We start from the raw sequence: 16,593 nt of genomic DNA on the forward strand, positions 1-16,593 counted from the left end.
TTGTACATTTGCTGTTGTATTAAAGTTTTTCTTCATTACCCATTCAAGCCGTCTCCAGCCATTACTATTACATTGTGTTTAACTTGTTTCAAGTCACTTTCTTTCCTCCAAACTCAGTCGAAGTTAAAAAATTATGGTGAGTCCTCTGTTATTCTGCAGCTCATACCCAATTACTCAAAGGAGAGACCAATGAGCCTTAGAACATCACAGCAGAAAAATTCTTTAGAATTACATTGAGGTACTTGATAGATTTGTGACTAAACATGTTTACTGTGATTCCAGTTCTTCAACTTCAATTTTCATGAAAGCAGTTGTTGATTTCGAGGTGTGGCTGAAAGCTTGAGAGCATTACTTAACTTAATATTTTTATCTGATATTTCATAAGGTACCAAATGATAACCTTAGATTCATCACATTAGCTTTCTGGATCGATGGTACTCCTTCAGTTTGTTTTTATGAAAACTTTATTCTTGATCAGTTTGGGATGTAGTTTTCAAGATAATTGCTTCCCTGGAGTTTAGGTATATGAGGTTTGTCTACTTCTATGAGGAACACTAAAGGATTCTTTCGTCGAAATGTTGTGTCATTTGGCTCTACATTGCATAACAATACTGCTGTATGTCGTCTGCAAAATTATTTTAGATATAAAAATAGAATATCACCACTGTATGCATCATAGGTGGTTTATCAATTCACTTGTCCTTGTTGCAACAAGAATATATTGAATCCACCTCAAGACACCCATAGGCTCGTGTGAAAAAATATGAAAATTCTTTGACAGGGTGCTTAGGCAGAGTATTCATGATGGGCAAATTGGAATGGACGGCAACTACCTGTTGTAAAAACACAAGTGTAGAGGACGACGTTTCGAAAGTCTTCCGACTTCATGTCAGTGTGTGTAATTATCATTATTGAGGTAGGTATTATGGTTTAAAACCAGGGGTGGTCAGAAATTTGGATTTCTCTTCGCCCAACTCGAGGCTTATTGATTTCCTGATTATTTTTGGATTTACATTCAACTGTTTTGACAATTGCTAGAAAGTGAATAATAGTTACACGGGCAGTAAGGAAAAGCTAGGAAGATTTGACCAGAAAGGTTATTTCACTTGTTTTGAAGCCACTCGTCCACTACACCACAAGTTGATCAACGCACAGTGAGGGAGGTTCAGAGCTGGCACACGTCAATCGAATGGAAGAGCCAAACGACTTGTCCCAAAAGAAACCAAGACGGGCAGATTTATTTATAACAGTTAACAAATACAGAAATGTACAATCTTTACAAACAAACTGATTGGATAGTTAGCGTGATGATAAACAAGGTAACAGAAGATGTAAACACAAGTTACGTTGAATAGTACTGTAGTAATTACAACAATAGGACTTAACACATTGGTGCACTAAAAACAAAGTACATATAACATATAAAGTTTCGTCCTGTTCCTTAACTGGTCAAAAGCCTGAAAAGTGGGGGATTACGAAAAGGTAAATACTCAGGGTGGCTGATTTGCGTTAATGAGTGTTTAAATTGTGTTGAAGGGGATAGTGTTTGTTTCATGATTCCGGTGTTTCAGCTAATTTCTTAATATTGCTAGATAGGGAATTACGGTATTTGTTTTTTGTTTTGTTTTTTTTGTAACAGGCTGTGGTTAGATCTAAGAATCTTTCTTTAGGTGTCTTTAGCATGCTGATATCATGAAGATATGTGGCTGGTGTGTAGACTGGAGGGCGGTACGCTATTCTGATTGCTTTTAGTGGTTATGTTTTTAATTATTTATACAAGTTGGCGGACATGTTACATGTAATGGCGTTACCATATTCAGCGACTGGTGTAATTTACATTTTGTAAATTAATAATATGGTTTGGTCAGAGTGTTCCTGTTCCTGGTAGTTATTTTGATTTGAACTCAATCATTTTAGAAGAAATACTTAATAATCAAGGATGCTCGAAGATTAAGCAATCCTCTTTCACCCCGCAAGTGGATTAAAGGTATGGGCTTGATTTGAAGTATAAACGAAGAACGATAGGTTGACTGTAATGTAAATATTATGTAAATATCATAAACATAAACGGCCGATATCGGACAGATGGTACATAAGGGCGGCAAGGATCTATAAATCTTATGCCTAGAATTTAATGTGGGAGGAAACGGGAGTATACTGAGAAAACCCACTTTCACTGGTAACGACCAATCTGTTACCAGTGCCCGGTTAGCGAGAAAAATAAGTTGGAGACGCAAAATGGAGTCTGGTGCTGAGGTTTGATAAAAGTTTAAAGTAGTTTTGAATTCTTCTTGTGTTTTCCAGGACTTTACTGGAGTTCGGGTTAAAATTTCGGTATGGTTTTGACGGAGTGAAGTCCTCGGTGTCGTTGGTATGTGGGCAGAGAGCAAGAAAGGTTCGTCGGGTTTATCAAGGTCGGAAGAGGTGTCGATTAGAAGAGTGAGTTTGACGAGGAGGGTGCAGAATGTAGGACTGGGCTGAGGGGCGGGTTGCTGGTTTGTTGATATGCGTCGTTGGTTACTGGTAGGACTGGGGATGAGTCTGGGTACCTTTTTTCCTTATCGTAGTGGTAATTTGGGTTGTCTTGTCTTGTGTTTCTGTCTCAGATATGGGCGAAGTTTGAGTTGCTTGGTCTGGTGTAATAGGTTGGGTAGTAGAGTTCTGGTAGGCGGCGATTATCGATCGGATGTTGTGAAACATGGGCTTTGGGGGTGAACTGGGGTAGGGTGTGGGAAAGGCTTCCGATATGGTTTCTCTGCTTTTAAGTGGTAGAATTCAAGAGAGCAGCCGTGGATGAGGATAAAGTCAGCAGTTAGTTTATAAGTCGTGATAACGTTCATGAAATGAGAGGGTGAATCCATTTTCTTGGATATAAGGTTGGTGACCAAGAAAAACATTGGGCTGCACGTGTGTGTTGTACAGTATGCACATCTGACTTGACACAGTGGCTGAATAAGAAAAGGTCAAGTATGCCATTTGCAGTCCCCATGACATGATGTGAGCCCAAATATCATCTAACTGTATGTTATTTTTCCATGACTAAATTTCTGGATATACAGGCAAAACTAAACAATACCTTAAATATCCAGATATTGCATATGGATGAAACCAGTACCTCATGGTGATTTGTCATCCAGTGCTACCTCCACCTGCGAAAACAGAAAAGTTATCCTGCGAAGAAGACAATAAATCAGCTTCATTCTCTTCATCTAGTAATTCTATTCTTGTGGCACCTCAACATAAACTACCTCATCTGTTCACACAAGAAGAGCTAAATGATTTTATTCGTGACTTGTCTCTATCAAAGCAGCATGGGAAACTTCTTGGCTCTTGTTTACAGCAGTGGAATTTATTAGCTTCTGGAACAAGAGTTTTAATTTACCGAAGTCTTGTTTTCACTACATCATGCATGATACTTTGTGTTTCTGTATAAATGTTGATGCACTAATGGAGGAATTAGGTACTGAACACCATCCTCAAGAATGGAGGCTTTTTTATCGACTCATCTAAAATTAGTCTGAAAGCTGTACTTTTGCACAATGTGAAAACTAAGTCATCGATTTTTGTTGCTCATGCTGGGAACATGAAAGAAATGTATCAAAGCATGCAGATTATACTTGAGACCATAAAATATGATCACCATAGGTGGAACATATGTTGTGATCTAAATGTTATTACACTCTGTTACGCGTGCAGAATGTGTATACCAAATATTATTGCTTTTTGTGTCTCTGGGACAGCTGATATTATAAATATCATTTCAAAAGTAAGGAATGACAAGTGAGAGAGAATTACATACCAGGAACACAGTAATTTTTTCTAGTAACAGAGAACTTTTTCTTGTTGCCTGAAGTTATTGAGTCGTCTGTGTTTCAACGAAGTAATAATAGATACGATAAAATTAGTAAATAACAGGAATTTTTATTTTAACGATTATTTATATGTGATATGGGACTATCGTTAGGTAGATAAAGTAATGTAGAACTTGTAAAATTAGAAATCTAAGAGAGAAAACTTTTTTCTTATATGATATTTGTGATATTTAGTGAATCCTCAAAATATTTTGTAAAAGGAATGAACAAAGATGTTAATGGTTTCAGATATCTGTCTGACAAGTCTCCAAAAGTTAGTGAAGCAAAAATGAAAGGAAGTATCTTTGTTGGGCCACGTATTCGGGAATTGCTGATGGATTGTGATTTTGAGACAGCAACCAATGGTAAAGAATTTGCTGCCTGAAAATCATTCAAACAGTTTGTCAGAAATTCTTTAGGAAATTAAAGAGATAAAAACTATGCTGTGGTGATTAATGATATGCTCGAGAACTAAAGGAAAATGTGGTCTAGGATGTAATTAAAAACGAATTCTTACACTCCCATTTGGAATTATTTCCAAATGATTTGGGTGCAGTGAGCGATGAGCATAGTGAGCACTTCCCCCCAGATATTTCTACAATGGAACAGTGATATCAAGAACGATAGAATACTGAGATGATGGGAGATTACTGTGGGGTCTTATAGCGTGAAACTGAGAACATACACAAATGGTGCAGCAAGACAAACAAGTATTTTGCAACAAAAAATAATACCATGATGAACGTTTTTAACATAGCCTGTATGTATTGTCAGTATATAATCTTACTGTACTCATTAGTTTTTCTTAAAGTGGTATTGCAATTATGTACATATGTTTTTGGACATTCTTAAATGCTATTTTCAAAGAATGAATAAAGTTATTAAAAAGAAGTTTTTATTTTCAATATATATAAGAATATTTTTAATAAATCTATCCTAACTCAGAAACTAGAGGTGATCAGTAATTTTCAAGATGATTTTTAGAATCAACACCATCATATTACTCAGAAACAGTTTAATATTTTCTAGTAACAGAGAACTTTTTCTTGTTGCCTGGAGTTATTGAGTCGTCTGTGTTTCAACGAAGTAATAATAGATACGATAAAATTAGTAAATAACAGGAATTTTTATTTTAACGATTATTTATATGTGATATGGGACTATCGTTAGGTAGATAAAGTAATGTAGAACTTGTAAAATTAGAAATCTAAGAGAGAAAACTTTTTTGTTATCAATAAGTTGACTAGAAGTTGCGTTATTTTTACTGAATAGTGACAAAAATCCTGCGCAATGATAGAACCTTTATATTATTTTAGTCAATAAAGTATTAATCAGGAAGCAGATCTAAAAGGCCTCTGAAAATCGAATATGTCTGACATTTTTAGTACAACGTGCCAACATAATATATCAAAAGAAATCTATTTTATTCACGAATTCGAAAATCATTGTTAGCAATCTCGTAAATGGTTCTGGGTGACCCATTTCATACCCTACCCTCAGTCGGGCCTTTTCGGTCTGAGAACTCAATTTGTTTCATTCTTTAATGTTTCCTTCATTCGATTTATTCATCAAAATATGAACATATTTGTTTTATGTTCTATTATGTCTAGTTAAATATTTCTTCAAACAAGCTAGATTTTTGTCGACATGCAAATTCAATTACATCGTCAATTCCTGAAATCTATATCTATATCATTTCGAGCCAGTTGAAGTATTGATGATGGCGTTTCAATCGTTTGAACTGTATGTAGTTTCTTTTTTTGATGAAACTTTCCTGACAAAAGATACATTTATGCCAGACTGTGGTTCCAATGCTTGAACGTGATTTTCTTGGAGTTGCATTTTCTGTGGTTTCGAATGATTCGGGCTGAAGACTAATCGATTCCTGTCTTTCTGACAGTCGATCCTTAAGCCTCTACATCGTTTTAGCATAAGTGAATGAGGAGTAACAAGAACGATTCCACTTGATTCCAGCTTTTATGTCTTCATTAACCAAATCGACATGGGGCAATCGGTCAAAGAAATCAAAGTATTAGACTTCAGTATATAGCTGTCTTTCAGCTGCTTTGACAAACACATTTTTGAGTCCTTGGTTTGGTACCTTAGAAAGGGGGCCTGATGCATTATTTGTTTTTGACAGATGAAACATCGGTCTAATAAAGCTTGTGTTTCTCTGGAACGACGTCCAGTAGAAGGAAGAGAAAGGTTCGCTTCCATCTCTGAGGTCATGTGGGGATATCAGGTGAAATAACAAACACATTGGACCCCTGACACAACAGAAATATACTATTGTAGCAAGCTACATTTACATAAATATTCACCTACATTGTACCCCTGACACGACAGGAATATACTATTGTAGCAAGATACATCTACATAAATATTCACCTACATTGTACCCCTGACACGACAGAAATATACTATTGTAGCAGGCTACATCTACGTAAATATTCACCTACATTGGACCCCAGACACGACAGAAATATACTATTGTAGCAAGCTACATCTACATAAATATTCACCTACATTGGGCCCCTGACACGACAGAAATATACTATTGTAGTAAGCTACATCTGCGTAAATATGCACCTACATTGGACCCCTGACACGACAGAAATATACTATTCTAGCAAGCTACATCTACATAAATATTCACCTACATTGGACCTCTGACACGACAGAAATATGCTATTGTAGTGAGCTACATCTACGTAAATATTCACCTTAACTATTGCTGCTGATAACTCTTCTGTATTTGTCAGGATACGTTTTGATGATACCTATATCTATAACAGAAAAAAATATATTAACATATTATTCAATATATAATTTCGAGTATGCAATATTTTATGCATGGACATTCTTTGGTACTTTACCCGAAAATGAAGAATCTCAAAATGATCCTCATTTATAGTTAATGAAATAACTGAAAAAAAAACTATTTACATTTCCTACCGATATCTATATCTACGAAAACATGCTTGGAGAATTCCTAATATAATATCCAAAACGCTACAACTTTCCACTGAATATATTTAACTAAGTACAGTTTCTCTTATTTATTACTTCAGAGTTGTATAGAGGAATAACCTATGACTAATGTTACCAAGCTGTTCCATTACACAACTAAAGTCATAGTACATCTAATTCAAATTGAAACACATTTTTCATAAGAACAATGTACCGGTAGCACTATGAGATACATATTTGTACGAACTTTTCAGTTTGATATAATTTGAACATCCTCAACTCGTCACAATTGACTTTAAATGTGTAAATGTTTCCAATATCAGGACATACTCAGAGAAAAGAAAAGAATACATGAATATTTCTGAGACGCTAATTATAATAATGGGTTAAGAATCATATTTAGGCCTACTCTGCAACAAAAGTATAATTCTTTGACAAATATATGCAATTTCGAAATTAGGCGTACTTATGTTTCAACGATTTATTCAGTTGTTAAGGTACTGAAATGATTTCATTGCACAAAGTTAGCATTTGCAGAAAGTGTTTAGTTCCTGCATATGTTGAATGAAACAAATGAACAATATAAATGAATGAAATAAATGTTCTTGAGCTTTTTATGGTTTAAAAGGGTTTATGCCAAAAGTGGGCCAATTTGGAACATTCAGACCCATTTTATGTAGACAAAAATCTAGCTTGTTTGAAGAACTATATTATTAGACATAATAGAACATAAAACAAATATGAAGAAATCGAATGAAGGAAATCCGAAAGCATAAAACATATTGATTTCTCAGATCGAACAGGCCCGACTGAGGGTAGAGTATAAAATGTGCCACTCAGAACCATTTGCGAGATTGCAACAAGAATTTTCGAATTCTTGAGTAAAATAGCTTTCTTTTGATATATGTTGGCACTTTGTCCTAAAAATGTCAAACATTTTGTATATTTCTGGGTTCTGCCCCCAGACTATATAGAGGTGACAGAAACTTTAATTTGACGTGCTTTGTTGCCTCGTTTGCACGTTAAAAGTCTCAGCATATAATACTTTTGTACATTTTTTTTAAATTTCTAATTAAAGGCTATGGAGAAATATATGAGTGGTCCAAGATATTTACTTGAAAATACTTAGCGACCACTAATCACACCTAAAGGCCCGGCATAGCCAGGTGGTTAGGGCGCTCGACTCGTAATCTGAGGGTCGCGGGTTCGAATCCCCGTCACACCAAACATGCCAATCTCCGTCTTTGCCTGATCCCAAGTCCAGGATGAGAAAAGAGGAGGGTTGGGTGCGGGGCTCGCAACTCCACCCCGTAAAAACCAACCTGCTACAAGTATCTGCAGCAACACCTTCCGTTGGCGAGGTGTTGTTGCGGCCATATGCTCCACTGGGAGTTTACAGGAATAATAAAAAAAAAATCACACCTAAGGATATATACAGTGGATACTTTACATTTTCTAATGTCTGAAAAGCAGTTCATCTTTAAAAAGTACATTAAAAATCCAAGTGCCAATATAGGATTTACGCCTAAAGATAGTGTTGCTACTACACACTATCTACAACATTATTCTGTATACTCCAAAATATTATTTCAAATCTTGGTACGAAAAATGATTATAAGACGCTTCTCTATACGGGACAAGTTACCGTTGTTTGTATATATAACTAACAAAGATGAAAAAAAAATTAAAATCCGCAAGCTCCTTACGTGTTTTATTTTACGATCATTATGTATTGATTTGTGGCGTTATCGTAATTTTTACTTCAGAATAGCGAACAAAGATATCGCTGTAAAAAACACAATAATCATAATTAACTATGTAGATTTGAATCTTACATACAGCTCCTGATAGCTATATTTTGATATTTCATACACTTACATACAAAGTAGACTTAATGCTATACTCAAATTTGATGGAGTTGTTTGAAATATGTTTAGATGTACTAAATATAACGTGCATACTGTACAGTTTTATCAGTATTATCCACCTCTATCATTTTTAATGTCTTAATGCCTATTGTATGCGATTTTTCCTATAGTTTGCTTAATGTCCTTGCGCTGACATTTAGAACCTGGGCAGCTGAGTATATTTCTATACCTTTGTGTCTTCTGTCGAAGTTACTGAAACCATCTTTATCCATGTCCACACATCTTAGATAACTAAGAGCATCTAATTTCCTCGCCTGGACACGTCGGGTAATTAGATATGTATTTCGTGAATAATAATAAAGTAGACAATACATAATGTTTTCGAAAATTAAAGAAATAATAACAATAACGCAACAAAATGAGACACTAGTGTTATTAAGGAATTAAAGACATCTATGTATTAAGAAAGAATACATTCGATATTTTATTTCGATAATATTGGTGTTTGAGAGAAAATATTCGAATATGTATTATTTTAAAATAAATGATGCACTCATTATAAAAGTTGGCGCATTTTGGAAAGAAGTCAACTAACTATAACTTTAAAGGCAATGGACACTAAATAAAAAGTTTGTAAATTATTCAGAGCTACAGAGAAATGACTGAATAAAATATAATCGATGATCATTACTATACTTATTGGTCATCAAATAAACAAAACAATCAATATCTCATTAGACGCATATAATGTTTTCAGAAAAAGTACGTAATCGGTTAAAACTTTATAGGTTTTCTAAACATTTTCATAACTTCAATGAGTTAAACCTATAATCATCTAATTTTAAATTCACATAAGCATGCATGTAAATATGTGTGTGTGTGTGCATGATTATTTTTCATGGTGTATAAAGTTCATTAATGTTTGATCAAAGGAAATATATCTACTACAACGTTTTCTCACTCAAAATGTGGCTTTCTATTAGGTTAAGTTTCATAGTTCACACTAAGAAAATGATCGTAAATTAAATTCATTATATTTAGTCGTTTTTGATTGCTCGAATAACTTTTATCATCATATGATGATCAGAGAAAAAGTTTTCTAAATTCAGTGACAAACATAGTGGAGATAACTCAAACAAAAATACGATTAATAAGAAGTGCCAGAAGGAAACTACGGCTCAGTTAATCAATGGAATATAGTGTTACAAATATTGTTTTGATGTTCCATAAATTACATATACATGGATATATTCTTTTTAAATCTTAATAAGCCACTTCAATAGCGTAACGTAAACAGAGAGTAAATAAGAATTATTTATTCAATGACTAGGATAAACCCTATATAGTGCAAAGCGGTTTTGAATTTTTACTTTATAGCAAGGAAACATCGTTATCTTTAACATGATCATGATACAGAAACTGATTTTTATGGTCTGTTATATCTAAGTCAACGAAATGTTCAATGGACGTATATAAATATATATTATGAGCTTAATGGTTATGTCTCAAAACACCATTGCTATGTGGTATGAAACTGAACTAAGAAAATTAATGTTGCATTTTTCTCATGGTGTAAGTGATAAGTCCCAACTAATGTTCAGTTGAGAAGGTGATCACGCAGTTCAAGGTGAACTTCCCACATGAGTACAAACTTTCATCAAATTCTGAGAAAAAGAGCTATGTGACACAACTGTTTACTCATCAGAAAAATTTGTGAGAAACATTTTTAGACTAATTCTCTGGATAGCACTGCATAGCAAGGCAAACGTTTTATGAACGGTGCTAGAAAGAATGAAGACGTTTTAGGCAGTGACGTAGCAATATAGCAACAAACTTTAAAGTTTGCACTGATGGCGCAATATACTGCCAACTGCAGCTTGAATAGTAATACCATGTTTGATTTCTTTATCTAAACGCTTCTGATCATGGCTATTGCTCTGAAAAAGTGACGATCACCTTAGCAGGGATTCCTTGTTTGGAGCGCGGTATCTCCCTGACCAAAAGACACACCAAACATTTTCTTAATGCATCTTTCATATCATATTCCGATTTACAATTGACATAAATGTAATAAATTTAAATAAGATAGAGCAATAAATTAATTTAAAGAGGTGTAAAAAATTTACATTTTCTTGCAAATTGACTGTTAAATAATTACATCTTGTTTATTTTATGTTATTCACTCAAAGGTCCCTACAAATTTGTAAGTGCCGATCAGAAAGTAATTTTGTCCTCTGAAAATCCTCAAGGTAAATTACTATTAGATTATGAATAATTCGTAAAAGATTACCTTTCTATCAAAGAATTTGAGGTTGATCAACTAAGTTGATTTATCTTTCTACGTACATGTTTACTTCATGACAACGCATAATTTAGTTCTTCCATATTGTATTTTAACGCTCTGCTTAACGGTCATGGGAAAGAATAAGGAACTAACAAATGTATATTAACAAAACAAACCAACCTTTTTTTTTTGGCCGTGGCATAGCAGTTCATAGAATGGCTCTGAGTTTTTTGTGTTTTTTTATTTCAAGTACACACATTTAGCTCATAGCTCCGTCATCTCTTGACCGATTTAAGATCTAATTACAGTTTTGGAGTAAGAAGATCAAACCCTTTCCATTGATGTATTTAACCATGCCCAAGATCTCATAGATTAATTTACTCTAAACCTACGCAAAATAATTTCAATCTGAGGGTTGGCTGGTAGAAATCCTGATTAGTAATAAAATCGAATCAGGTATACACGCCTCCCGCGCTTGGTATTGCTTGCGCACTAGAGAAAAAGAAGTATCGTAGATTAATTTACTCTAATCTTACCTAAACGAATTTTAAGTGCTGTGGCTATTGAGTATTCCATCTTGTTTAAAATTGAATTTAGATTAACATTTGTGAGATATGAATTTTGGTAGCTTAAAATTCTTTATATTTTATTCGTGTTATGAAATGTCCTCATGACCATCAAGAAGTGAGTAAATTGAAATTATGTAATCATGCCATGATAACCAGTTTCTTTTAGAAACCATTCATGTGACTACTTTTTTCTTTATTTTTACTTCATACAGTTAATCATTTTTTCATGCCATTCGATGGGAGTTTGTTACCCGGCGAATCAGTGGTATTCTTGAGGGTTTATAACGTTAAAACTCCATATTCAATTCTTACGTTGAACATAGCACATATAGCCTACTATGTAGCTTTGCGCATAACGTAAAACTGTATACCGTGATGTTGTTAGTGTTTCTGATAATTCTATGTTTTCTTTCACGTGTTTTTTTTTTTTTACTGTTTAATTATTAATAATTGACATAACAGGTATTGATAAAATTATTTTGATACGTGAAATATTTTTATGGGACCAATGTAATTATTTCATTTGCAGATTCGTTATGAATGAGCAAACAATTACAGCCTAAACACGTTAGAGTTAGTTGTATATGAGTAAGCAATGAAAAATGTTGTAAGAAAAAAAAAAAAACTGTTGTCAATTTCAAACAGAATGATTTTCTAATACTTTCCTGCCTAACTGATTTTATCGTAACTTATAGTACGTGCTGTGATTACCTAGCTCTAAAACATATCTTAGATTATGTGCACAGGTAATTATTACTTTTATATGGTCCCTGGTGTATTCAAGACGGTTGCTCAGAAAGAAGACGATATCAAAAGGAGATAATTCCTTTTATTTCATAATTATTATCTGACATATCAGTATCTTCTGTCATATCAGTCTTTATTATATGTCAAGCAGCAGGAAACTTTTATAATCGGCTTCGCATCATATTTCCTGTACTATTTTTTAAAATAAAAATATAGATAGATAGATGAGGTTTTAGAAAAAAAGTTTAGTAGGTTGGTCAACGTAATTACCAGAAAAGGCGTGAATATGGGCTGTATACATTTCTCACAAGAAGTATACCTGGTGTCTTACATAACATTTGTTTGAAGTTAAGCACAAAGCTACACAATGGGCTATCTGTACTCTGCCCACCACGGTTATCGAAACCCGGTTTCTAGCGTTGTAAGTCCGCAGACATACCGCTGTGCCACTGGGGGCTCCTAACGTTTTTTGTTTGTTTTTTAGGATGCATAAAATGCTATGTTCTTTTGGCTAATGTTTATGAAATAAAGTATGACATACGCTATAGCAACTGAATTTTTGTATACCATAAATAGGTTTATGCTGTGGTTCGCTAATATTTCACTACGAAACAACACAGCTGAAAAACATTTTTATATCCAACACATATATCGTAAGAAAAAATAATTATAGTAATCATGAGTTCTTTACATTTTCTATTTAGTTTACTGAAAACTTAAAATATGGATCTCCTTTTATAGCTGATGAACTGTCCTAGGATTGCGAGTCGAGCGCTCTAAACACCTGGCCATGGCGGGTCGGCGTTCTTAGAAAACACGTTATAAAATATTTGAGTAATTTATTATCAATAAGTTATTAAAAACATTATATATATATATATGAATACTGATTTGTTTGAATACTTCACTGCAGTGTCAGCGCACATACATAATTTCAGCAGGTAAATTTCTACTAAGTAGTTTGCGTAATTTTAATTTTAAATAACAAAGAGATTCTTTACGCAATATTCTTAAAAAACATAATTTTACAGCATTTGTGAGCAAAGTTTTTATTAGATGCCTTGATAAATAGAAGTTTTGCTCGTCAGAAAATGGACAACATGCTTAACAAAATGTCTTCTTCTGCATCACTTGTTTTAAAACAAATGATTAAATGTATAGTTTATGATGGTCAATAATTCACCTCAATTTGCACATTTGCAAAAATAAAAAATTAAGATCCATATCTTTAGATTATGTAAATTTTGTCAATTTATTATATTACTATTAACATATCTAAAAGGTTTAAAATTTGATATTCCATAATCTAGCAATTTTTGAATATAAACATAGTTTTCGTTTCGATGGTCTTTTACTTGTGGCAGAAACGTAGCATTTAGGCAAATGGTATATAGGAATTTACACAGGAGATAAATCACAGTATTTTTTCTACGCTGCTATCCGAAGCAGAATAACCTCATTCAGTACTTGTGCCCAAGAAACTATGGTGTCGTTTACTTCCTGCTTTTCATGTATATCCAATGGCATGCGGTTGGCACCCTGACAGAATTCAGCACATCCTACTACATCTGTTTACGAGTGTAAAACGATAAACATAATAGAAATTGCATATAAATATATAAAACTTAAAATATATTACTATCTAAGAAGTTGGAATTGTTTCCTTGCACCAATATAGTTATATTCGATGAAATTTTCTTACTTATTTATGGAAACATTAATTTGTAAAACGTGCAATTCTAAATACTTATAGTAATAAATACTATTAATTAAGGCATAATATTTCTTGAAATATATTGAGCATAAACTGTATTGGATTATATTTTCTATATTATTGTGTCTGCCCAAAAAATAAGAAGCAGCCAAATGTGTTATCCATAGTCACTACGTATTCCCTTGGTATATCTTTGTGAACATGAAAATAGTTTGACTTTAATATCAAAGTGCATCAGAAGAGTGTATCACTTTTATTTCCAAAGCATACTTATTTTCTGTTAACGTTAGACTTTTTACATAGAACTGTATTAGTAAATAACTCAGATTATCCGAACAATATTTCCAGCTCTTAAGCACTTTATTGCAAGAGCTTCTCCGTGCTGAGTTAAAACGTGTCCTCCTACAAGTAACTTATGATGTTTCCATTACCATGTGAATTTATAAAGTTCCAATACTTGTATGTAAAATGAATGTGCATATTTGATAAAGTTTCAAAATTCACAAATATTCAGACCTGTACAGGCTGACAAATATTGTTTTTATATTCTGAATAACACTCCTATGTTAACCCTATGTTGTTATATCGATATTTAAAAATTAAATAACTTCAAGTTCAAGTTTCATAATTTTATTGTTAAATGTAACAGAAATCAAAGTTTAAGTTTTAAAGTGAAAGTTGAAACGTTTTTTGTTTGTTTTCTCTCTCTAAAAGAACTATTTTGTTCTGTTCAATGCATTATTAGTTTGTGTATGGGTCATCAAGGATTTTTTAAAGATGCGAGTTGTATGTTTTTAAAACAAGGTGTAGGAAACTAAAACTGGGCTTAGCTATCACAAGCCCACACTGGCTCAGCGGCATATCTGCGGACTCACACCTCTAAAAATCGGGATTCGATACCTATGGTGGGCACAACAAAGATGGCTCACTGTGTAATTTTTTTTCTTAACAACGAGCAAACACTATCACAAAAACTTGTTTATATGTTCACGTTATACTTTGCATTATATTTGTTACTCATATATCAAAAAAAATTACCTTAACTTTAGTATGATCAGAAAAAAACTGTTTCTATAGAAAAATAGTTACATTTGTTTATTTGCACTTTTTCAGAGTAATCTAGGCCTACGGCAAGGCCCGAACTCTTACCAACCGCCACCCAGTGTATACGAAGATGACCCGGGAATCATGTCAGAGGTCGAGACGGCCGCCACCGGTTTTCGCAGGGCCATTAAAGCCAGATCATCCCTTCCAATTGTCCGAACCCCTTCAAAGACTCAGGAACGACCCCTTGGTAAGTATTTTTTTGTAACTACCTTCTTGTGGTTACGTGACGAGGTTCTTATAAAGTAGATGTCTAAGGTTTCAATTGCTAGAAAGTTTATCTCGTAGTTCAGGAAATGTTTGAACGTTTGTTTGATCTTACGTCCTGCTATGTTTATTATTGTTACAAAATACATTTTCTGTAGCATGTTTGATTTTGAATTTATTGTGCAAATTGTCACTGATGCTCTTGACATTGTATGAAAACTCGAGTCTTTTCAAATGACAAAAAGGTTCCCTTTATTAAAAGTCTCAGATCGACAAAAGTATTAGTCTATCAGTCATCTTAGTAGTAGACTCATCACAGGATAAGGAATCGCTAGAAAATGACACTTCAACTATTTCACCACGCTGTGGGAGAACTGAGACACATTCTCACGATAAAGTCAGACAATGTGTATAATTATACTACTACCGAATATTGTATTATGTATTAAAATCATTATTATCGTGAGGTATCAAACATTTAGTTGTAAGTTACTTGATATTTTTAATACAATTTTCACAGGTTTCTTCTATTCAAATAACTAACTTGAAATTAATTTGATGAATAATTATTATACATATAATTTTACATCCCTGCGAAAGGATATACAATATATTCTTGCAGAGATTCAATGAAATTGTCAAACGGATTTCAATCTCTGGGTTATGCCTTGAATTAGGTATGCCATAAGTCTAAGAGACAGACTACCTTAGTATATTTATAGTATTTGGGCACTTGTGTATAAAGTTAAAATCATAAGTAATATTCAACGTTAAACTGGTACACAATTAAAAACATTTTATTTAGGCCTATCTATGGCTTTCAAAAACATAGATAGGCCTAAATAAAATATTTTTAATTGTGTACCAGTTTAACCTTGAATATTATTTATGATTTTACCTTGGTATATGTTTCAATCTTAAGACTATTACTGCTAGTAGAAAATTTATGACCAATAATAATATTATTACATAACTAAATCGTTTCGCTTTCACAAACGTTTACTACTGAAACATGCAAAGAATATGGACATAAAAGTGGGTAAAGGACGAAGTTTAAGTCAAAATATTGCGCTGGAAGTTAGGTTTTGATTTTGTAGTAATCGTTTGAATTAGTGTTAATCAAATTATCTTATTTCTTTCATTATAGAAGTCATCTATCGTTTTTATGTTTTATTACTATTGCTTATGATATGTACACAGAGAAATGAACAATCTTTTTACTATACACTGAGTGGTCACAAGTAAATAGACACCTAAATTTTCGTCATTTAACTGATTT

At 33.3% G+C, this 16,593-nt stretch overlaps 1 protein-coding gene across 5 annotated transcripts in view; it reads left to right on the top strand.

Moving 5' to 3' along the window:
- Nucleotides 1-16,593, top strand: part of LOC106463154 (coiled-coil domain-containing protein CG32809-like) — a 164,870-nt gene that overhangs the window by 44,965 nt on the left and 103,312 nt on the right. For 4 of the 5 annotated variants that reach the window (XM_022390582.1, XM_022390580.1, XM_022390579.1 and 1 more), the window contains exon 2: nucleotides 15,117-15,297. In XM_022390582.1, the coding sequence (XP_022246290.1) occupies nucleotides 15,117-15,297 (181 nt within the window). Of the gene's footprint in view, nucleotides 1-8,997; nucleotides 9,017-15,116; nucleotides 15,298-16,593 lie in introns of those variants that run through there. The other variant, XM_022390583.1, reaches the window with a different exon arrangement.

This window comes from Limulus polyphemus, unplaced genomic scaffold, assembly GCF_000517525.1.
Source record: "Limulus polyphemus unplaced genomic scaffold, Limulus_polyphemus-2.1.2 Scaffold1337, whole genome shotgun sequence".
Classification (NCBI taxonomy): Eukaryota; Metazoa; Arthropoda; class Merostomata; order Xiphosura; family Limulidae; genus Limulus; species Limulus polyphemus.